The sequence below is a fragment of the Madurella fahalii genome, assembly GCF_045866475.1.
Source record: "Madurella fahalii IFM 68171 DNA, scaffold_3, whole genome shotgun sequence".
In the NCBI taxonomy this organism is placed as follows: domain Eukaryota; kingdom Fungi; phylum Ascomycota; class Sordariomycetes; order Sordariales; genus Madurella; species Madurella fahalii.
Genome location: NW_027263973.1, coordinates 5165696 through 5187733, shown reverse-complemented (window position 1 = coordinate 5187733; position 22038 = coordinate 5165696). Strand labels below are relative to the sequence as shown.

General features: G+C 59.9%; 9 protein-coding genes across 9 annotated transcripts; 5 read left to right on the top strand and 4 right to left on the bottom strand.

Moving 5' to 3' along the window:
• Positions 1–232: 232 nt before the first annotated feature.
• Positions 233–1512, top strand: END3 (endocytosis defective-related protein; the record flags this gene model as incomplete). Its single annotated transcript, XM_071062310.1, has 2 exons — positions 233–704; positions 785–1512. The coding sequence occupies 2 exons, from the start codon at positions 233–235 to the stop codon at positions 1510–1512; spliced, it is 1200 nt and encodes a 399-aa protein (XP_070918411.1).
• Positions 1513–1621: 109 nt separating this feature from the next.
• MFIFM68171_06889 (uncharacterized protein) lies at positions 1622–2809 on the bottom strand (the record flags this gene model as incomplete). The annotated part of the gene is made up of 2 exons (XM_071062309.1): positions 1622–2641; positions 2702–2809. 2 exons carry the CDS (start codon positions 2807–2809, stop codon positions 1622–1624), a joined length of 1128 nt encoding a protein of 375 aa, XP_070918410.1.
• Positions 2810–4268: 1459 nt separating this feature from the next.
• On the top strand, positions 4269–4691 carry MFIFM68171_06888 (uncharacterized protein; the record flags this gene model as incomplete). Its single annotated transcript, XM_071062308.1, has 3 exons — positions 4269–4362; positions 4418–4485; positions 4539–4691. 3 exons carry the CDS (start codon positions 4269–4271, stop codon positions 4689–4691), a joined length of 315 nt encoding a protein of 104 aa, XP_070918409.1.
• Positions 4692–4901: 210 nt separating this feature from the next.
• MFIFM68171_06887 (uncharacterized protein) lies at positions 4902–6609 on the bottom strand (the record flags this gene model as incomplete). The annotated part of the gene is made up of 3 exons (XM_071062307.1): positions 4902–5314; positions 5367–6129; positions 6196–6609. 3 exons carry the CDS (start codon positions 6607–6609, stop codon positions 4902–4904), a joined length of 1590 nt encoding a protein of 529 aa, XP_070918408.1.
• A 612-nt stretch (positions 6610–7221) lies between these two features.
• Positions 7222–9422, top strand: MFIFM68171_06886 (uncharacterized protein; the record flags this gene model as incomplete). The annotated part of the gene is made up of 3 exons (XM_071062306.1): positions 7222–7415; positions 7467–9036; positions 9084–9422. The coding sequence occupies 3 exons, from the start codon at positions 7222–7224 to the stop codon at positions 9420–9422; spliced, it is 2103 nt and encodes a 700-aa protein (XP_070918407.1).
• Positions 9423–10872: 1450 nt separating this feature from the next.
• Positions 10873–11489, bottom strand: MFIFM68171_06885 (uncharacterized protein; the record flags this gene model as incomplete). Its single annotated transcript, XM_071062305.1, has 2 exons — positions 10873–11028; positions 11079–11489. The coding sequence occupies 2 exons, from the start codon at positions 11487–11489 to the stop codon at positions 10873–10875; spliced, it is 567 nt and encodes a 188-aa protein (XP_070918406.1).
• A 1556-nt stretch (positions 11490–13045) lies between these two features.
• On the top strand, positions 13046–16069 carry MFIFM68171_06884 (uncharacterized protein; the record flags this gene model as incomplete). Its single annotated transcript, XM_071062304.1, has 11 exons — positions 13046–13265; positions 13316–13355; positions 13407–13540; positions 13588–13598; positions 13647–13923; positions 13969–13992; positions 14037–14156; positions 14203–14302; positions 14349–14585; positions 14630–14732; positions 14780–16069. 11 exons carry the CDS (start codon positions 13046–13048, stop codon positions 16067–16069), a joined length of 2556 nt encoding a protein of 851 aa, XP_070918405.1.
• A 200-nt stretch (positions 16070–16269) lies between these two features.
• SEC62 (Translocation protein S62) lies at positions 16270–17561 on the bottom strand (the record flags this gene model as incomplete). The annotated part of the gene is made up of 4 exons (XM_071062303.1): positions 16270–16467; positions 16519–17079; positions 17131–17381; positions 17429–17561. The coding sequence occupies 4 exons, from the start codon at positions 17559–17561 to the stop codon at positions 16270–16272; spliced, it is 1143 nt and encodes a 380-aa protein (XP_070918404.1).
• Positions 17562–19217: 1656 nt separating this feature from the next.
• On the top strand, positions 19218–20855 carry MFIFM68171_06882 (uncharacterized protein; the record flags this gene model as incomplete). Its single annotated transcript, XM_071062302.1, has 3 exons — positions 19218–19278; positions 19327–20037; positions 20086–20855. 3 exons carry the CDS (start codon positions 19218–19220, stop codon positions 20853–20855), a joined length of 1542 nt encoding a protein of 513 aa, XP_070918403.1.
• Between the last annotated feature and the right edge of the window lie 1183 nt (positions 20856–22038).

The following is a 22038-nucleotide window of genomic DNA, read 5'->3' as shown; positions in this document are numbered from 1 at the left end:
ACCGCGCAACAACGTCAGCTCCGCCAGCATCATCCGCCATACACAGTAAACCCGCCGACAATTGCTTCCCCACGTACACCCGTAACCCAACAAGTCCAGCTTTCATCAACAGCATTCCCACGCCCGCCACCCCGGTGTCGCTAGCAAATAACCGAACTCAACTCGGTCAACACGGACACCCGCTGCTCGCCCTTGCATCCACACCCCGACCGATCCAATCACCTCGCCCGGCATGGCGCCGCGTATCGAGGCTCGGGAGATCGAGACATACTGGAACATCTTCTCGACGAGGACGAATGGCGGCAAGTACTTGACAGGCGAGCAGGCGGCGCCGGTGCTCAAGAACAGCGGGCTGCGGGACGACCAGCTGGAGCGCGTGTGGGACCTGGCCGACGTCGACAATGACGGCAACCTCGACTTCGAGGAGTTCTGCGTCGCCATGCGCATCATCTTCGACCTGATAAACGGGGAATACGCCGATGTGCCGACGACGTTGCCAGATTGGCTCGTTCCCGAGTCCAAGGCGCACCTAGTGCAGGCAAGCCGGGCGCTCACGGGCAAGGCGGTGCAGTTCGAGCAGGTCGAGGACGACGACGACTCGCCCGGCCTCAAGGACGGCTTCGACTGGTACATGAGCCCGGCCGACAAGGCCAAGTACGAGCAGATCTATCAGGAGAACCGGGACATGCGGGGCGAGGTAGCATGTGAGTGTTGCAAGCAACAGCACCCGTTCCCCCCACCCCCTTCCTCCCCTGGGCGGGGCAATGGCTAACCCCCCGTCTAGTCTCCTCCCTCGAAGACCTCTACGAATCCCTCGACGTGCCCGACACGGACATCCGGTCGGCCTGGAACCTGATCAACCCGTCGGCCGCGTCCTCCATTAACAAGGACGCCTGCCTCGCCTTTCTACACATCCTCAACAATCGCCACGAGGGGTACCGCATCCCGCGCACGGTGCCGGCGTCGCTGCGCGCCAGCTTCGAGCGCAACCAGATCGATTACCAGGTCGACAACGCGCGCAGCGCCGCGCAGTCCCGCTGGGCGACCAAGGCCGACGACGAGACGAGCACGGGCCGCAAGGCCAAGTTCGGCGACCAGTACCTCACGCGCCTGGGCCGCAGCGGGTTCAAGACGGCCGGGACCGACTTCAGCACAGCCAAGAGCGACGCCGAGTGGGAGGAGGTGCGGCTCAAGAAGCAGCTGGCCGAGCTGGACGAGAAGATCGCCAAGGTGGAGGCCGGCGTCGAGAGGCGCAAGGGCGGCAAGCGCGACTCCAAGCCGGCGCTAGTCAAGCGGGAGCTGGAGCAGCTGCTGGACTACAAGCGCAAGGAGCTGCGCGATCTGGAGGAGGGGAACGGCAAGAGCAGGACGGGGAGCAGCCTCAAGAGCGTGAGCGAGGACCTGCAGACGGTGAGAGAGCAGGTCGAGGGGTTGGAAGGGCACCTGCGCGCGCGGCAGGAGGTGCTGGAGCAGTTGAGGAGGGAGATTGAGGACGAGAAGGCGGGGAGATAGCCGGCTACAATGATGAGACCATTGACTGGTATTACTACGTGCCTCGCGAACAGGAATACACTGCACTGCTGAATAATCACGACTTGGGTATCGATGGCATCCTCGTCGCCTACGCAACACTCCCGTCAACATAGCTCCCCACCATCTGCAGCGCCAGCGTGCGGCCCTTGGCCAACCACACGCCGAAACTAGGCAGCTTCATCGATCCCATCCGCCCGGCGCCCCGCCCGCGGCCAACCGCGCAGGCAAAGATATCCACGGGGGGCCCCTTCGCAACGGCGGGCTCCTTGCCCGCCAACGCAGCTTCCACGTTCTTGGCCACGCTCGCCGCCTGCTTCTGCGTGATGAAGAAGCCGGCGCGCGGCTTGCTGACCACATCCCCGCACGCCCACACGTCCGTGGTCTCCTTGACCCGCAGGTACTCGTCCACCACCACCGTACGGTATCCTTCCTCCCCGGTGAGGTACCGGTCGGGCACGTACTCGGTGTTCGGCACCACGCCGGTGGTGGGGAGGTAGAGATCCGTCGTGATCACCTCGCCATTGGCGAGCGTCACCTCGGTCTTGTTCGAGCCGGGGTCCGTCCTGGCGCCCGTGACGCGCGCGTTGTACTTGATGGTTACGTTCAGCTTCTTGAGCTCGCTGGTCGCCGCCGCCGAGGTGAGGTCCGCGCCCAGCACCCGGTCGCCGCCACACAGCAGAACAATCTCCTTGGTCTTGCCCCACTCGTAGCCCAGCTCGCCCGCCACCTCGACGCCCGTGCCGCCCGCTCCGCCGACCACGATGTGCTGGGCGGCCTTGGCCTTGGACGCCGTCTCGTGGAGGTTGCTGAGGGCCTCCTCGTAGCTGGCTGATGCCTTCCAGGGGGAGTCGGGTTCGGGGCAGCGGGAGCCCGTCGCGAGCACGAGCTGGTCGTAGGGGAGCGTGCGGGTGCTGTTGTCGGCCGTGACCGTCACCGTGACCGTCTTGGCGTCAAAGTCGGCGGCTGTGGCGGCGCCAATGACGAGCTCGTAGGATGTCGAGGGGTAACGGGAGAGGGCGGACTCGAGGGGCTTGAAGAGGTCCTCGTCCTTGATCAGACCGGGGATGATGGCCCGCACGGAGGCCAGATTCCAGTAGAAGTGGCTGTTCTGGGAGGTGTAAGTCCACACAGCGTCACGTGAGGGCGGAAGTCAACCCGTTGTGCGTACCTTGGACACGAGAATGACCTTAAGGTCCTTGCGGCGCTTCTTGAGCAGGGCGTGCGCAACGTGGAGACCCCCGATAGAGCCGCCCAGAACCACCACCGTCTTAGTCATGTTGGGAGTTGAAGAGCGGAGAGTGCTAGGTGCTATTCGAGTTTTTCAGTCAAGGCATCAAGAGTGGCTGATTTGACCAAAAAAAAAAAAAAAAAAAAGCCCCAGAGAAAAACGCCTCGGATGAGATCGCAGCTCCCTTTTATAAGGTGATCGAGATCGATCGGCAGCCGCAACGGCCAGGGCCGCATCCACGTACATAAATAATGCGAGCTAAGGTAGCGGGAGCTCGACGGGCATGCCGCAATCCCCGAGCTCCAGTGGGCTGCAGCCTCTAGTCCCCGGACAGCAGCTGATGTGCCCTGTCCCCTGCCTTGTCACTTGTGCCACGCGGCGGACAGTAACGCTGACTCGTTTGTCCGGCATCAGCCAGCCTGTGGTGATACGGCGTTGCTGCAGCGCCTGTCCATCATCCCTGGCGTCGATCCCCGGTTCGGCCATTGTCTCTCGGTCTTTCCCCACGAGGCTCGGTCTTGTCGTGATTACACAGCAGCCGAGCTGTTTGCATCAGCAAAAGCAATCTTGCGGTCATGTAGCAGCGGGAGCCATCCTCTGGTCAGATTCTCCTGGTTGCCTCATAATGCGATCAAACGTTCGTGCAGACAAGGACAGCCGGCCTGATGTCTTCACAGAGGCCAGGTGAAACCAGATCCGCGACTGCGGAGCCTGACGTGACAGCCAAGCTACCCAGAACGCTAGCCGTATTTGGACCGGCGCGTTGGCCACCCAGAGATAGGGCACAGCCGAAGCAGCGTCGTCGATCACGAACCGACGATGGCTCGGGACCGAGTTTCACAAGTTGCTTCTAAACGGCTTCACGTGGTTTCTGATAGGCGGGCTGCGATGCGATGCTAAAAGAACAAAACGGCGCTTCCGTCTGCTGGTCAACCAACCATGCAGCACTGTTTTGCTGATACCAGATATCGTAACGCCAACCTCCCGCAAAGCCGTCCAAATATGTTCCGCCTTTTTGTGTCTCCAAGGCGCTCGTCACAACTACCCCAGTTACCATGTGTCTCGGCACGGTGGACTTGGCAGGTGGAGCAATGACGACCCAGACCCGGTCACAAGCGATGACCCCAGCAACCAACACACCCCATTGACCCTATTGACGTGCCTCCTCTTTCGTCAAGCCATCTGGTTCTGCGCTCTATGTAGACTGATCAAAAGTAAAGGAGACGGAAAGGGGAGCGTTGAAGAATAGGAACTAATCGTAGAAGGAGAAACGGGAGTTCTGTACCACTGTTAACCCTTGGTTGAGACCCCGGAAGTCTCTTGATCAGGAGCAGTGGGGTATGGTACCTAGCTTGGTCACAGGCCCCTCAGGAGAGCTGACCCCGCGCCTGATTGACCCCGCCAAACTCTCAACATTCTTGACCTCCTCAACCAACGAAGGAGCACAAACCGCGAGAACACACCAGACTCAAACATACCAAACCGTCAACGCCCACCAAACGCGAAAATGGCTGCCCAGAGCGAAGCTTTCCGGAAGGCTGTGATCGACTCCAAGAAGCTAACCTCGAAGCCGAGCAACGACGATCTGCTCGAGATCTACGGTACGTCATAGACGGCCAACGTCTCGAGACCGGTACACTGACGGGACATTCTCAGCCCTCTACAAGGTCTCCAACGGCGAGGACTTCTCGGCCGCCGCCGCGCCGGGCATGTTCGATCTCAAGGTACGTTCCCCGTGGCATCGATGGAGAGTAACCGCTTCTGACACTCCGCACAGGGCAAGGCCAAGTACAACGCCTGGAAGAAGGTTGTCGACGACGGCATCACCGCCGAGCAGGCGCAGGAGAAGTACGTTGCCAAGATCGAGGAGATGAAGACCAAGTACGGCTACGACGCGAACAAGGAGCCCGAGCCCGTCGGCGGGCAATAGACGTTAGGTTAGAGAGAGCCGGGTACACGAGGGGCATAGTTACGGCAAGCGAGATGTGCATCGCACGAATGGAAGCGACTTTGTCGGGCATGGAAGCGTAGCTCTGTCGCCGAGCTCGCATTTGAAAGCTGCAATCGATTCAGCAAAGTAAACGGTATCCGTGCTTGACAACTGTAATAACGTCCAGCAAAGCTGGGGCATCCGCACCACCTATCCACTGCGCCAGACCTGTCCCATCCAGTCAGGTTCCGTATGGCTCGCCGTCGCCACCCATGGCACCTCCTGCCTTCCGTACGGCTGCAAGGGGAGGTTATACGGCAGCCGGAGCGCCACGGCCGGCTTCTCATCCTCAGCAAGCGAGTCTGTCTGAAAAGTCGCCTTCATCGCCGCATCTTCCGCGTAAAGCCCCGGCCATACGAGGACCCCAATCTCGTACGACGAAATGCGCATCTCGCCCGCGCTGTTGGCCGCCTCCCCCCATGCCTGCTTGGACAGGTTCGCCGAGGTCACCAGCGCCCAGTCGATGGATTGGTCTGACTTGTTGCCGTAGCGAATGTACGTCTTGATGTGCGGTGCTGCGCGTTTCCTGCCGGCTTCTTTTACGGCGGCGTTGTCTCCGATGTCTGGGGCTGTTTAGCGGGTGAGGTAAGTAAGTAGGAAGTCGCTCATACTGACCTGCACCGTCCGCAGAGTCGTTCGCCCAGTGGCAGAAGATGGGTTTGAGGTACTGAAGCTGTTTCGCCTGCTGCGGGGACTGGATCTTGGTGTGGATGGAACCTCCCGAGGCATAGCCGTCAAGAGATTTCCGGATCTCGTCGGCGGTCGGGAATATCACCCTGAAGTCTGGCGCCTGCAGCCCGGTGCCTCGTCCGACACTCAGAGCTCGAAAGAGGGTGTTCTTTAGCCAGGTATCTGTAGGGCCCAGCGTGGCGATGGACGATATCTGGACTGCGATCTCGGACTTGGCCTGGTGGACCGGCACTGACTTGAGCGCGTGCTTCATGGCTGCCCATCCCCACTTGGTGGGCGAATCGTCGTGGATGTTGTGTCTCCCAGGCACGCTAGCGATCAGGGCGCCCTTTATGGCTGAAAAGTCGTACTTGGTCAACTGCTCGATGATGGGCCCGCAGGTGACTCGACGAGTGTCGTACGACCGTAGGTAGTTCAAAAAGTCAATCTTGAACTTTACGCCGCTGCCAATCTCAGGCGCCTGGTCAGATTCCTGTTGTGAAGGCTTCATGAGAGGTAGTCTCGGAGAGAGCCACGCAGCCTGTGTCATGTTGGTCCAGTCACGGACAATCATGTTGGCGGTGTGGATGACAATCTGGGCCGTCTCGTCGTGCCGAAGCAGGATCATCATTTTGGAGTGGTGGGTGCCAAACATCTCGGGGAGGAATGCCGAGTGCAGACTGACGTTTGGATAGTGAGATGCCACATCCTGTAGGCGTTAAGCATGTCAACGAACGTGAATGGCCTATTCACTTGAACAGGATCGACGGCCTACCTGGAGCGCGAGCCGGTTTGGGTCTTCCCTCTTCCAGAACCCGTGGACCACGTGGACCTTGACGAGGCTGCGGACATCCGGGTCAAAGGCGCTCATGAGGAAGCCTATGTCGTGCAGATAGTTGAATTCCCAGCATTCTGATATGAGAGGGTCACCGAGTATGTCACCGAGGGCGACCGTGTCTCGGTTGAGCTCCGGGGGAAGATCCCGGATTTTGGTCAGTTGAAACGGAGACCTAAACGTCTGAGGATTAGATGACGATCGGCGCGCGGCATTCTCTGCCTCTGTCGGATCCGCGAGCCGGCGCTTCTTCATCGGGGGACTGATAGGGTGTGTGAGTGAGAGCAGCGTGGGCTTTCGGCTCGGTTCACCCTCGTCGTCAGATGCCGCCGACCGCCTTTTCGATCTTTCCATTGCGTCTATAGCTCCTCTCTTGACGCATCAATGGGAAACGCAGTATCGTTTGATCGAGCATCCTCGTCTCGTGGCCGGATGAGCAGCGAGAGTGTTGCTGAAGCCGGCAGGTACCGGCTGCCAGCTGCCAAGCATGGGGACCGTTGCGCCAAGGTTAGGCACTATCCCCTTGGCTGGAGCGTGAGTGGATATTTTAATGCCTGAAAATTGAGGCGTCAATGAATGGACCCGGCCAGACTCAGTAAACCGAACGTGTCGGAAATCTTGGACAGGGCATCGCCTCCTGAACGCACTCCACTGCCCGCTATTCACGTCCCGCGAAGGACGACCCTTTGAGACGGCGTGCCAGCGATCCAGCGCGCGACACCGCAGTACCTCCCACGAGTATATCGTATCACGCGAGTCGGCACCTCTTGCTTAGCGACCGAGCTGTCGGTTCCCACACGGCGCCCCAATGCCTGGCTAGACGCCCATCACCCGACGAGCCCCCCGACGACGAATTTCCGGCCTTTTTGGTCGTGGACACGCCGGCGCCCCGCTTGCAGCATCTCTGCCGGCGACAGGCCCTCTGCACATACAAGCAGAACCTACGGATAGCAACGACAGCCCAGCATGAGGCTGCTCAACCTCTCGCTGCTCTTCGGCGCAGCCGCGTTGGCCATCGCTCAGGAAGTGGACGACGACGAACCGCCCAGAGAGCCGACATACTTCAACGGGAAAACGGTCCCCCCAATGCTGGAACTGACACCCCACAACGTGGACAAGGAGATGAAGGCGTCCAAGTACTTGATGGTCAAGCATTACAGGTAACTGCGACTGTCCGACGCCGACTGCGCGGCGCATGCTGACGTCCCCAGCCCAATATGCCCCCACTGCATCCATTTCGCCCCGACATTCCAGACCTTGTACGAGTTCTACTACACCTCGTCCCCTGCCGGCAGCGGGAACCAAAATGCCGACTTTACGAGTTTCTACGATTTTCGCTTTGCAGAGATCAACTGCCTCGCATTCCACGACCTGTGCGCGGCACACGAGGTGATATCATTCCCGACGACGATCTTGTACGAAGACGGCGAGCCCATCGTCAAATTCAAGGGCGTCAAATCGATAGACGTCCTGAGCGGCGCAGTGGAGGATGCGTTAGAGAAGGCTAAGCCAAACACGCGGCCGTCAAGCATCGAGCTGCCCGAGCCCGGCGACCAGTCGTCCCCGGAGCCGAAGGTGGAGAAGACTGACCAGGAAAAAGCAAAAGAGACGGCAACTGCGGCGACATCTGACCCGTCTGCAGAGGCCAAGGCCGCGCCAGTCAAGTCAAAGAACGATAATATCCCATACAAGGCCCCTCCGAAAACGGTCGTCAAGCCGGCCACCACGCCGAACCCCGAGGGTGTGTCTGTCTCCCTGTCGGCCGAGGACTTCCAGGACAGAGTAACCATGACGCAGGAGCCCTGGTTTGTCAAGTTCTACGCCCCCTGGTGCCACCACTGCCAGGCGTTGGCACCCAACTGGGAGCAGCTAGCCAAGGAGATGCAGGGCCGGCTCAACGTTGGCGAGGTCAACTGTGACGCCGAGTCCCGTCTCTGCAAGGACGTCCGTGTCCGCGGTTATCCCACTATCATCTTCTTCAAGGGCGGCGAGCGCGTCGAGTACGACGGCCTCCGCGGTCTCGGCGATCTGATGCACTACGCCGAGAAGGCGATTGACCTCGTGGGCGGCGTCGCCGACGTCGATTTCGACTCGTTCAAGGCGCTCGAGGAGAAGGAGGAGGTCATCTTCCTCTACTTTTACGACCACGCGACCACCAGCGAAGACTTCATGGCGCTCGAGCGTTTGCCCATGAGCCTGATTGGTCGCGCCAAGCTGGTCAAGACGCGAGACCCCAAGCTGTACGAGCGGTTCAAGATCACCACCTGGCCACGGCTGCTCGTCTCGCGCGAGGGGCGTCCGACGTACTACACGCCGCTCACCCCGCGGGAGATGCGGGATACGCACATGGTGCTCAATTGGATGAAGTCGGTCTGGCTGCCTCTGGTCCCCGAACTCAGCGCCTCGAACGCGCGAGAGATCATGGACCGCAAGATCGTAGTCCTCGGCATCCTGCACCGGGAGGACGAGGAGTCCTTCCAGGGAGCCATCCGCGAGATGAAGAGCGCGGCGAACGAGTGGATGGACAAGCAAATCCAGCTCTTCCAGCTCGAGCGGCAGGAGCTGCGCGATGCCAAGCAGCTGCGAATCGAGGAGGCCGAAGACCGCGGCGACCAGCGGGCGCTGCGCAACGCCAAGAACATCAGGATCAACATGGACCGCTCCGACCGCAAGGAGGTCACGTTTGCCTGGGTTGACGGCGTCTTCTGGCAGCGGTGGGTCCGCACAACGTACGGCATCGACGTCAAAGACGGCGAGAGGGTCATCATCAACGACGAAGACGTAAGTTTTGGGAGACATCGCTCGGGAGGCTACGCTAACATTCTCAGAACCGGCGATACTGGGACCAGACCAGCACCGGCAATCCGATCGTGCCGTCGCGGACGTCGATCCTCGAGACCATCAACAAGGTCACAGCCAATCCGCCCAAGATCAAGGCGAAGCTCACCATCTCGGCCTTTGAAAAGGTCTTCTTCGACATCAAGGTCACGTTTAAAGAGCACCCGTACCTCAGCATGGGCTGCATCCTCGGCATCGCCTTTGGCTGCCTCTCGTGGTTCCGCGGCAGGATAAGGCGTGCGCGCGGCTACTTCAGGCTTGAGGACGCCGCCAAGTCGTTCAAGGCCCCGATCCTGGGGTCGAATGCCAACGGTAGCAAGTCGGACTGAGGCACGGATGAGTTGGTGGCTGGTTTCCTGATTCACGGGGTAGGCGAGTTGTATAATAACTGTCGATGAGCCGCGGGCACACTGGTTTTCTTGGGCTGGGATAGAGGAGTAGGCCTCTGGCGCTGCGTACTAATACCTCCTCGGCGGTTCGCGGAGCGTTTCTTTTGACTGGTTCGCATTGTAGATATGGAGTTTGGTTTTTCTAGGTTAGTGATTAAAGGGTCTGGTCTCGACCGCGTTCTGGTTAAGTTGTATGGGGTGGATGTGGATTGGCGGGGCAATGTTGCCAAAGGGGCGGTTTGCGTCCGTATCCAAAACATCGTTTTGTGGTGCAGTTCTAGTGGTGGTCTCGGGCTGCGCGGTTACGAGCTGTGGCGCACTGTCTGTTATTGAAGTTCTATTCTTTGTCGGCTAAGCAGCGGCGCCACGCCATCCACAGTATCTAACGATGCACGAGTTCGGTCAAACTTTGGGCCTGTTGCATTGATGTGCGTTAAAAGTATGCTGTAAGATCTAGGTGAGTTTCTGTGACGCTTTCCGCTGTTGCACTCCTCGCGGCGCGACATGGCCTGCACGCAAAAGGGGGTTGTGCCGAGCGTGATTCTCGATGGGCTTCTCGAAAGTTGACACTCAAGATTCCGGCGGGTCAAGAGATGCGCCTAAACCCCTATGCAGCATACGAGCAGGATAATGAAAGCTGAGCAGCAGCGCATTTCTTCGAACCTGAGTATCGGACTTGGAGAGCATGGGCCGCACTATCAGCCGATGAGAAGGAGGGTCGCGAGTTGGGGTAAGGCTCGTTAACGAATGCTGCTGCTCCGCCGCCCCATTGCATACCCATGTTGATCGTCTCCGCTTGTCGCCCCGTACAGGAGAGTACCACAGAGCGGAAGACGACCATTGTTGAGCAACAAGGCTAGAAGCACAGCAAGCCGACGAGCATCCGGGCCTGTACCCGTGTTTGCCGGCACTGTATACGGTGGGCATTCCCCTAGCAAGTAACAACCTTATACGCCCATTCGCCAATTCCCTTCTTCGGCACCTTGCATGTGGGTGCGCCACAGCCTGGCCGAGAAAACGGGCCGCAGCACAAGTAGCTTCCGTGATGGCACCTGACAAATAAACGAGGCACAGCATCTGTTAGAGCGATGTACCTGCTTGCTCGCTAGATTCAGATCGCCGCAGGGCTACGGCATGCGCTGCGCGTCATCGGAGTGATCCGGCAGACGTCCATGTGCGGGATACGGAGCAGCGTGCCGTGCACGTTTCCGAGCAAACACGCCTCCTCTAACAGATGATGAGAAAAACTCGGCAGTCAACCGTTTTTAACAGAAAAAAAATGGAACGGAGGCATCCTCCAGAAGCGTGGGCCTCATTGATCTAACAAACAATCCAGCCGCCCAACACTAACGCCACGCAGAGAAAAGAGAAAGTGTCCCGAGACATCAGTCTACGACGGCGACGAAAGGAACTCCTTGTAGAAAAAGGTCTCGCCCTTCTTGCCGTTGGGGAGCACCCGGCTGAAATGCGGCACCTTGCCAATCTCGATGTAGCCAAACTTTTTGAAGGCGGTCTCGGCCACGCTATCGGTCTCGGTGTCGACGAGCTATCGCCGTGTTAGCAATTGATCCCCCCGCGCAAACAAATTGCACCCACAAGCAGCGACCGCCCCCGCTTCGCGGCCTCATACTCGAGCGCGGCCACCAGCGCCTTGGCGCCGCCTTGCCGGCGGTGTCTCCGATCGACCAGAACGGCGTCGATGTGGCCCCGGAAGGAGCCCGTCTCGGTCTCGGACAGTTTGAGCATGGCTAGGCCGCGGAGGTCGGTCCCGGCGGGCTTCTTGCCGAGGGCCGAGTCCGGCAGCAGCAGGACGATGACGCGGGCGCCACGGGTCGCTTCGGCGATTCGTTCTTTCCACCACGGCAACAGCTTCTCGTTAGTCAGCGGCGGCAGGAAGGGCCCTATCATGTGGTCCAGCGTGATGCACGACGCGTGCAGCGCCGCGATGTAGGGGACCAGGTGGCCGTGTTGCTCCTGCGAGAAGACGTAGGTCATGGAGGTCGACATTGTTTTTTTCTCTTTCTTGTTTTCTATCACTAGCGGAGTGGAAATCCCCAGTCGCAAGTGCAGCGGGAAGACGGCCGGCCCTTTATGAGCCGATCGTTCAGTGAGAATGGCTAGCAGTAGACGCTAGATGCCTTTTTTTTTTCTGCTGGCAAGATTCCGAGACGGAGAACTTTTTGTCGCATTACCGCCCAGTGTCAATTGTCCCCTGGTTCTCACCCCCTCCGTTCCCTCTTCCAGAGACACTTCCCAGAAAATGCTGTCTGCGCGGGGACGCCAGGAGTCAGCCAATCGCATGCATAACGCCGACGCCGGATGGGCGACCGAAAAAAAAAAAAAAATGTCTCACGGATAGGAGGTGTGGCTCTCTTCTGCTCTTGGTGGGAAAGATGGAGGGGGGGGAAGTAATGGAAAAGCGGGTGATCACCGCCGCGCTCGAGCAGACAGCCGTACCTTTTAATGTTGGGTGCTCACGTTCACCGGTTGTCTTGATGCGGTCAGGGTTACAACCTGGAAGCTGTGGAGCAGCGGGAATGCACGGGGTGTGGGTGTCCGGATGCCGTCAGAAGCTTGCTGTCGCCGTGGGCTCCAGGAACAGTGCAGGCACCGTCAGGGGATTCCCGCCGTTTTAAGGCTGAACTAGGGCCTTTCCCGGGTTTTCACGGGCTCCTGCAGCAGGTGCGGTGGCTTGAGTGGGAGTTGACGCCACAGTAATTTAGCGCGGGGGTTCCCGCCAGGCCAGTGATAAGACGGCATTCAAGCCATGATAACAGACGCTGCAACTCGGCATCATCATGCATCCAACATGCTCTTGACAGGCTCCAGCTCGGCAAGCCACGGTGCCGTCTCGCCTCGCCGCTTGTGCGCCTGTACGCGTAGATCAGTCCGGGTCTGGCCGAGGCCGACGGCAGCGCAGGCTTGCTTCGGCTACTCTCACGTCCAACCCTTGTTAACCGAGAAAGGTGTCGAGCGTCGCATGGTCCGGACGACGAAGCATCAAGCTCTCGCCGATGGATGCCGGGACACCCTTCTCAATTGAGCGCATGGGTCCATGTTCGGTACCTCTGCAGTCTTAAAACCCATGTTTTCTGCAAGTGGACTCCTCAGCCCTACCTCAGTCTAACGAAGCTCTTGATCGGATGGGGTCGCCGACAGGCGAACGGTTGATGCCAATGCCGTGCGGGATGCATAAGGAGGGGTCCTCATCCACTTGGTGATTCGCTGCGCCCAAGGGTTCCGGGTTCAGTCGCCTCCCATTGGCCTGACGAATGGCGACACAGTCAGCTCTTCACCTTGTGGCCAGCTGAGGGGGCAGAGCCGATACCACGGTGCAGGGCGCTGGTGAGGGCATCGCTGCGTCATCCCAGCTCGTCTTTGCCAGAAATGGCGGGTTTGGAGGTCGCCTTTTTGCAGTATTAATCCCGCCCAGATCGCGATATCCACTTGGTGTCTCGACCCAAATTCACCGTCTTTCCGGCATTTGGTCAACATTTTCCCTGTTTAACTGCCCCGCAGCTGCGCAAAACATCATCACCCGATAGAAGCGCTACATCGGCACCATGGACTTTCATTCGTTGCTTCGGAAAGCCAAGGAGGGCCTGGAAGACCTCTTGACCGACGACGAGCCGCATTCTCACACCCATGACAGCCAGGAGTGTCACGAGGACGCCACACATACTGCCCATCGCTACGGCTCATTCGCTCCCCAGTCGTCCGGACATGCCAAGTGGTATGTTGATGGCGCCTCCTACTTCTGGGCCGTCTCGATAGCCCTGGAAGGTAAGCCTGGCCCCTTTTGGGAGCTTCAGTCACACGCTAACCCCATCCAGAAGCACGGGAGTCCATTTACATCCTGGACTGGTGGTTGAGGTAACCCTCCTGCCCGCTTAGCAAAGGTCTAGTGACGTTGACGAGCGTTAGCCCCGAGCTGTACCTGCGTCGGCCCCCTGCCAGCAACGAGCGATACCGACTCGACAACCTGCTCAAGGCCGCAGCCGAGCGGGGTGTGCGTATCAACGTGATTGTGTACAAGGAGGTCGAGGCGGCTCTAACTCGTGAGTGCTTCCTCCCGTGTGTGCATGGCAGGGACTGACAGCGGCAGTGAACTCCATCGTAAGGCAGCTGGGCCCCGCGGCTTTTGGCCGGAGCTAACAGTCACAGCACACCAAGCACCACCTCGAGGCTCTGCATCCGAACATCAAGGTGTTTAGGTACCCGGACCATTACCCAAGCGGCAACAACATTGTCACGGGCCTCCAGGACCTCCACTCGGGCCTGAAGAACTTTAGCTTGAAGACGTTCGACCTCGCCAGGGCTTCCCAAGACGTCATCAAGAACCTCTACGGCACGGCGGACGACATCGTGCTCTTCTGGGCGCACCACGAGAAGCTATGCCTCATCGACGGCAAAGTGGCCTTCATGGGCGGTCTGGACCTGTGTAAGTCCTAACACGTGAGAAGCGAGGTCTTGCTAACTGCTGCAGGTTTTGGGAGATACGACACCAACAGTAGGTAGCCCCTGAGGCGCTACGAACCCCGCTTACGGTTACAGGTCACCCAATCGCTGATGCCCACCCCGGCAACATGGACGGCATCATTTTCCCCGGCCAGGACTACAACAATGCCAGAATTTACGATTTTGAGGACGTCGAACGATGGGAGAACAACAAGCGTGAGTAACCTGTTGTCCGTGACCGCAGCCGAGCTAATAAACGCAGTCGACCGCACCAAGAGCTCGCGCATGGGCTGGTCGGATATCGCACTCAGTCTCTCCGGCCCCATTGTCCACAGCCTGGCGGTCCACTTCGCCCAGCGATGGTTTGTAGGCCTTCAGCCTCACTCGAAAGCGTGCTAACCGTTCCAGGAACTTCATCTTCAACAAAAAGTATAGCACCCGCGACATTGGCAAGTATCAGTTGCTCGAGCGGCCGCAGGCGCATCAACACGGCCAACGGAATCTGTTGCAGGATGGCGGGGAATTCTTCGACGGGCTGCAGGATCGCGTCTCCCGGCACATGCACGGTTTCTTTGGCGGCGAGGGAGAGGAAGCACCCCGCAGATCGCATCATCGGACGGCCGCGCATATCCAGCTGACTCGGAGGTATGGGCTGTGACCCCTTTTGCGTGCAAAGCTGACCCGAGTAGTTGCTCGCAATGGTCGTTGGGTGTCAGCACGGAGCACTCGATTGCTAATGCCTACATCGATGCCATCAAGAATGCCAAGCACTTTGTCTACATTGAGAACCAGGTTCGTAGAGCTGCGTGCCTGGCACGAGGCAGGGCTGACCATCGCAGTTCTTCATCACGGCCACGTCCGACAAGCAAAAGCCGGTCATCAACAAAATTGGCTTGGCGATGGTCGACCGCATCATCCGAGCCTACCAGTACAACGAGGAGTTCCACATCATCGTCATCATGCCTGCCGTGCCTGCCTTTGCCGGAGATCTCAGGTCCGAGGGCGCGCTCGGCACCCGCGCCATTATGGAGTTCCAATACGGCAGCATCAACCGCGGTGGGCACAGCATCCTCGAGCTGCTGCGGAAATCGGGCGTCGAGGACCCGCACAGGTACATCAATTTTTACAATCTGCGCAGCTACGACCGTATCAACACGAGCGCCGTCATGGGCCGGGCCGAGGCCGAGAGCGGCGTCCGGTACGAGGATGCCCGACGCGAGTACGACCGGCGCTACGAAGGCGGCGAGGAGCGCTACGGCCGTGGCGACAGCCAGTACCGCCGCTACCAGGAAGCGGCCAGCCACTTCAAGGACCCGACCTGGGACACCGTCTCGGCGTGCTACATGGACGCGGGCCCGGACCTGCGCAGCGTCCCCTGGACGGGCTCGGCCGAGGCCGAGTTCGACGCGTTCGTGTCGGAGCAGCTCTACGTCCACAGCAAAGTCCTCATCGCCGACGACCGGCTCGTCATCTGCGGCTCGGCCAACCTCAACGACCGCTCCCAGCTGGGTGACCACGATAGCGAGATCGCCGTCATCATTGAGGACCCCACGCCTGTGGACAGCTACATGGGCGGGCAGCCCTACCAAGCCTCGGCCTTTGCCTCCTCGCTCCGCCGCCAGCTCTACCGCAAGCACATGGGCCTGCTGCCCGACCAGCGCCCAGACGCGCCGGACCGCAACTGGACGCCCATCACCCACGACCCCGTCAACGAGTACGACTGGGGCTCGCCGGCCGACAGGCTGGTGCAGGACCCAATGTCCCGCCGGTTTGTCGACCTCTGGCGGACGACGGCGCGGCGGAATACCGAGATTTTTAGCCGGGCATTCCATCCCGTGCCGGACGACAAGGTGCGCACGTGGGAGGACTACGACCAATTCTTCTCCAAGTACTTCGTCATTCCCGGCGAGCCGGCCGAGCAGGCGGCTGAGGGCTACAGGAACGGCAAGGTGGACTACGGACATGTGGTGCGAGACGAGTTCCCAGGGGGTGTGGAGGAGCTGAAGGCGTGGTTGAGCGGCGTGCGTGGGAACCTGGTCGAGATGCCGTTGCAGTTCTTGATCGACGTGGCTGACCTCGCCGAGGACGGGCTGACGTTGAACGGGCTGACTGATGAATTGTATACGTAAACGAGGCTGTGTTTGGGGAGTGTGTCGGACGCGAGATGCCACTATTACAGTCGACATGTTACCAACAATCCATTGCTATTACCCGTTTTAGGAACCCTCCACCGCAACCCCCCCACTGATGTGTAGGCTCAATTGTACATGCCCTATTCTCCTCTCCGAGATGCAGTCTCCAGGTCGCCATCCCAAACGCCGCGCTGGCCTCACTCGTCGTCCTCCAGCTCCTCCACCCTCGGCGCCATGTAGCTGCGCTGCTGTGGGGCTGCGGAGACCTGCGTGTCCGTAGCGGTAGTGGTAGCCGTGGCCGGCGCGGGTTGTCCCGTGCTAGCGGCAAAGGCCGCGCCAGCGCTTGCCGACCCGGAGCTCTTCTTGGTCTTTTTCTTCTTTCCCTTGGTAGCCGGCTAGACAAAGTCAGCAGACGGGACGCCAGAGACGTCGGGGCAGAAACTCACCTCATGCCACGCCCAAACGGGTTTGAAGCTGTCCACGACCGAAACATCCTCCCAGAGGTTCGGAAACAACCAGAAACCAGGCGGCAGGATGAAGTAGGTGATGCAGAACAGGATGACACGGAAGATGGCCATGGCGAAGAACAGACCCAGGAAGATCAAGAAGCCCCAGCTCAGGTAGTAACCGCCCTGCCGCAGTTTCATGGGCCACAGCGGGTAGCAGATGAGGGCGAAGATGACGAGCAGGGCGAGCGCGGCGTACACCTTGCGCATGACCTGGCTGCCCTCCCACAGCCAGACGTAGTACATGTCGTCGCCGGCCTCCTGCTGCGGCTCGATGCGCACCGTCCAGAGGCCCTTGACGCGCTTGGTCTTCTTGGGCGGCGCGTGGTCGTGGCCCTCGTGCGGGTCCGACTTGACCACGCGCAGGGCGAGCATCGAGAGCGGCAGCATCTTGAACGTGTTCTCGAGCGACGCGCGGTCCGTGATCTCGGGCAGCGCGGGGTTCTTCTTGCGCGCGGCGGCGTAGGCGTCCGACTGGAGCGCGCGGAGGGCGCGCTTGACCTGTGAGGGCTGTCAGCATCGAGCAGGGCGGCGGAGATGTGAGAGACGTACGCGGAACATGTCCTTGCGCTCGCCATTGAGGATGCAGGTGCGCGGCTTGAGATCCTGGCTACGCAGGAACTTGGCCAGGGCCAGGGCGACCGGGTTGGGCGGTCCCGGGACGATGGGTTGGGGCTGGCCGGGGGCGTGCTGGTGCTGGTGCTGGTGCGGGTGGGAATGCTGATGTTGATGCTGCTGCTGGCCCTGCTGTTGCTGCTGCATCATCCGTTGTTGCTGCTCAATGGCCTGCTTCTGGAGGTGTTCTGCGGCCGTTAGCAGGAGCCCTCCTCCGGTCTGGCGCGAAGCTTACCGAGGAACTGCGGTACTGTCATGCCTGCCTTTTGGGCGTCGATGGCGATCTGCCGCTGCATGGCAGCAATCTGTTCCGGGCTGGGTCTGGGCATCTGCCCGGGCATCGGCCCATTCTGCGGATGAGCCTGCATCGTTCCTGTAGGTCGAGACGGTGTGGAGAGGGTCGTTTGCCGCGTCCTGCGCTCGGAGAGTCGTTGTGCACTCGTCGAGGTGGAGATTGTACAATCTATGCAGTTCTTCCTAGTCCGACAAATTTTTGTCGGGTGCGCAGGAATTCACCGCACACGGGCTGGCATCGAGTTGATGACACTATGTTCGCTCGGTGGTGTTGAAAGTTTAATCGTACACGTATCTCAACCGACCCCTGTCACAATCTGGCCTGTGCCGCTGCAGGGTCCACTAAACCTTGGCGGGCCAAAGCTCGTTCACCTAGCCTTACATAAGGTAACCACACCATAAAATTCATAGAGGGCTCGATGTGGCTCTGCGCGGTGCTGCTTCTCAGCCACGGCTGGCTGGCGTCCGGCAGTTCAGTACGAAAACGGACCTAAAGCCAAGCGGAGCGCAACGGTTTCCGAAACTTTGAGAAAGTTCGAGCGTTTCAACGCAGAAGCTCCAATGCCCGGCGGTACGCGCAGTGAGCGATATGCTGCGGTGCGCTAACGCCCGTTTCGGGAAATTCTGTCTCAGCGGGGGCTGCTCCAAGCCACTGGATCCTGGCGGTCGCCCACAATCTCGGCCATTTCCAATGATGCTCCGTCGTGATCTGAGGGTTTTCTCCCTCCGCCCGCAGGTCTAGGCTGACGAGCTTGTTTTGATTTTTGCGCTCGCTTTTCACTCCACACAACGTGCACCACCTGCACCTGCACGGCAGACGCGCCCGGCAACAACGATAGAACACGAGGATTCAGGGAGGCATCCCTCGACTGGGCACACTGGTAGACTCGCCGGGACGCCAATACATGACAACGGCCGGTTCTCGAGGAAACGCCCTACCGTCATGCCTGCATCCGTGTCGGAATGGCACTCCACCAAGATCGAAACATGCCAGCAGGGATTTATCCACTTACGGGTCTGGTATCTGCCAGATCGTTATCGAACCCGCTGCTGGCCGCCAGGCTGGGTCGCACGCCCTCCGTGCCGTGAAAAGGGTGGTTTCAGGCAAGAATAGCAGCACCCCATCACCCCCAAGCATCCCTGAGGAATCCGAGTCTTTCAATTGCCAAATCATGTCTCGACACCCCCGGCCCAATCTCGACGGCCCACGAGCCCCCCTCTGTGTGGCAATGCGGTCGCGGTGGTGGCCGCTGCTGCTCACGTCCAAGAAAAGACTGAGACATTGACGCGCAGTGCGGCGCCTCCATGGCACGCGACTGGCCAAGGGAGCAATCTGGGTGTGTACGAGTGTGTGGTGGTGTGTGGCGCCGCCGTCCGATACATCACCCACCCCCCGGTTTTGTAAGCGCCAACTGGTTCCTCGGCCGGCCCATGCCAGCCTATCAGATGTCGCCCCCCTGCAACCTCACATCCGGCTGCTGTGGACCACTAGGTCAGCGCTGCTCAGCCGTCCGTAATGGGTGCTACCTGGATGTAGGTATCTCATCGGGCAGGGCACGCTATGTAAAGATGGCCGCTCCGGCTGCTCCGACCGCGGCCTCGTCCCCTTTCGTCATGTGCTTTTGGTGCCCTGTTTCCTTTGTCTCGGGGTCGCTGGTCGATGGACGTCGTTCCTTTCGAGGCATGAGAGCTGTTCGTTATTGTTCACTGGCTGCATGAGACTCGGCAGCATGTCGTTTTCATGGTTTAGTTCCATTCTGTGTTGCGGTGCTGATGAGAAGCCTCGTCCAAGTGAGTCGAATCTGTGTTTTGTCCCCAGCGCCGTGCTAAACTCGATAGGCGTTGAGAGGAACATCATCGTCTTGAGGGACCAACCGGCAGTGATCCCACGGCCGTCGGCAGAGCCGCTGTGGACGAGCGAGAGGACGTATGAGAAGACGTTTGCGCAGGAGAGGGAGAGATCACGACTGAGGAAAAGCAACCGGGACAGCAGTTCTACGCGGAAGCAGTGGTTCAGGTCGTCGTCGTCGACGCGCCGGTTACAGATATCGGGGCCTACCGATTTTCGACATGTGCACTCTGAGTCGTTCCAGCTCCCGCCGGAACGCTCCCGTCCGCGCTCGTTCCGGCCGATCGAGCTGAGCATCTACCAGCCTGACAACCGTCTATCGCCCATCCTACCGTATCTCGACGGCGACGATGACTTGATCACGCCGCCGCCGCGCGCGCACACGGCCAACAGCTCGCGATGGGACGCCAGCAGCGGCACGACGCTCACGAACGACCGGGGCTACTCGGCCATGTCGTTCCACATCCCCCGCAGACATGCCAGGCAGGGTTCCGGCGTCTCTGACGCGAGCCAGAGCCCGCCGAGGATACCGCCCAAGTCGAGAGCGCGCGCGAACACGGCGCCCAGCACGGAGCGCATCGTCGAGCGCATCGCTAGCGCGCTCGTCGAGAAGGAGCGGCTGCAGGCCGAGATCAACTCGTTGATCGAGCGGCAGAGCATTTTCTTCAGCAGCCGACCCTCGACGGGCTACGATATGCGGGGTATGTCTCCCTTCGCCTCCCGCTCTGGAGCGCTACTGACATTCGCAGGCTTCGCACCCATGCCGTCCATCCCCGCCCTACCAGCAGCAGCGCCGTCCTTTGCCGAGCGCCTCAGCGTCGACGACCGGCCTCGCACGGCACCATCTCACATGGGCAGCATGACGATCCAAGAAAAGACGCTCGAGCTAGCAACAGCAGCCTTCCAATCCCAACCTCCTCAGACCCCGCGCACCTACAGCCCCTCCGACAGAGCACACTTTGACGAGCAAGACGACCTCGACCGACCCCTAGCCCCGCCCCTCCCGCTCATCCTCCGCCCGCCGCTCCGCAAGAAGAAGTCGTTTTCGCGAGTCTCGAGCTGGCTGTTCAATCCAGACGACCAGCAACAGAATCCTCATGGTCATGGCCACAACGAGGAGAGCACCGACTCGTCCCCAACGTATTTCACCGCCAACGGCACCGTCGTTAGCCGCACGGCCACGGCAACCACCAACCCCCGCCCGCTCAAGGAGAGCGACGGTTTCTACCAGTGCGTCGCGCCCCCCGAGGGCCTGCCCCGCACCAGCATGGAGACGTCCTCGTCCGTCTATACGTGGGAGACGAATGAGGACGGCGAGGCAAGGACCGTGCCGACGACCATGACCACGGCGGCGAGCAGTCCGAGGGTGAGGCCGGGGGCGGTCGGTTCGAGGCAGACGACGCCGGTTGTTGGCGCCGGGAGGGGGTGGGACAAGGCTGCAGGGGATGGTATGCCCTTGGGGACGAGTAATGTCACTGTGAACGGGCATCGGCCGCTGAGCGTGGGTGTCGCGTTTTAATTCTGTTGGGTGATACCCGGTGTACGATGTATAGGGGCTGCGATAGATGGATGGTGACGGGATTTCGCGGTTTACGCTACGGGGAAAAATGGGTGCCGAGCTGGAGGCTCGACTTCACTGGGCTACGGATAATGGAGGATGCATGCGTTGGGTTTGACTACCTGACCTACCTATGATACCATGGCGGTGCGTTTGTGTCGATAGTGGATAGATTCCTCTAGTGGTAGCTGCCATTCAGGACACTTGCTGAGACAAGTGCTTTGCGCTGCTGCAAACCCTAGGTCTTGCACAATTGCGAAACCGTAGACGTGAGACAGGATACGGGTAGCCGCCGTTCATTCAGCCCAAGTCAATATCACACCCTGCATCCTGCCGTAGGCGGGCAAACAGGTAATTTAGCTAGCCGCCGCCACCGTTTCGCAGGTCTGGGCGAGCGTCACGGGCTGCCGAGGGTTGTACCGATCGCCTCGGGAGATTACAAGCAATTGCAGCCCGCTGTCGGAGGATTATTGAGCGACAGCTTTGCGCCGCGAGGATGCAGCTTGCCGGGGCTCGTGTTTCTGTTGGTTTTGGGGAAGCTGGGTGTTGGCCGTCCAAGGCGAGCTAGTCCATTTCGTCTGAAGTAGTGTAGACGGCTGTCGGGGTCCGGTTGAGATGCTTCCTTAGCCGCGAGGGCTCAGAAGGACCAGGCATTCATGAAAGCGTGAGAGCGGCGCCTGACCTATGAGGCCCCGTATTCTCCCCTAGGGAGTCCTCTCCGTAACCTGGAAATGAGTGAAGCAGCGCCGCAGCGTCGATTCGGAGGGCTCGACGCCGTTGCAATTCCCCCAACCTATTTTCGGAAAGACGTGACGGATGCTCATCACTGATGACATCTTCCTTCCATTCAGCACACTAACGGTGCCACGCTGGTCGTGGCTGTGTTGGCCTCCCGAACTTCTGGAAGGGTACGACTTGCGCGACCCACGTGGGGTGGGCCCAGACCTCTCTGTGCTCCCAGTGGGACGGTCTTGGGGCTGGTGGAGCACCCCCGGTCCCAGCAGCCTCAGCCAACCAACGCGCTGAATGCATCTGGGCGGTCAACTTCCGCCATCTAGTGCATACCGCCTTGTCATAGTCGGAATCTCCGCCTGGCACCACGTGGGTAGGAGTATCTAAAGCTCCTGCGGCGTGATGGCATCGC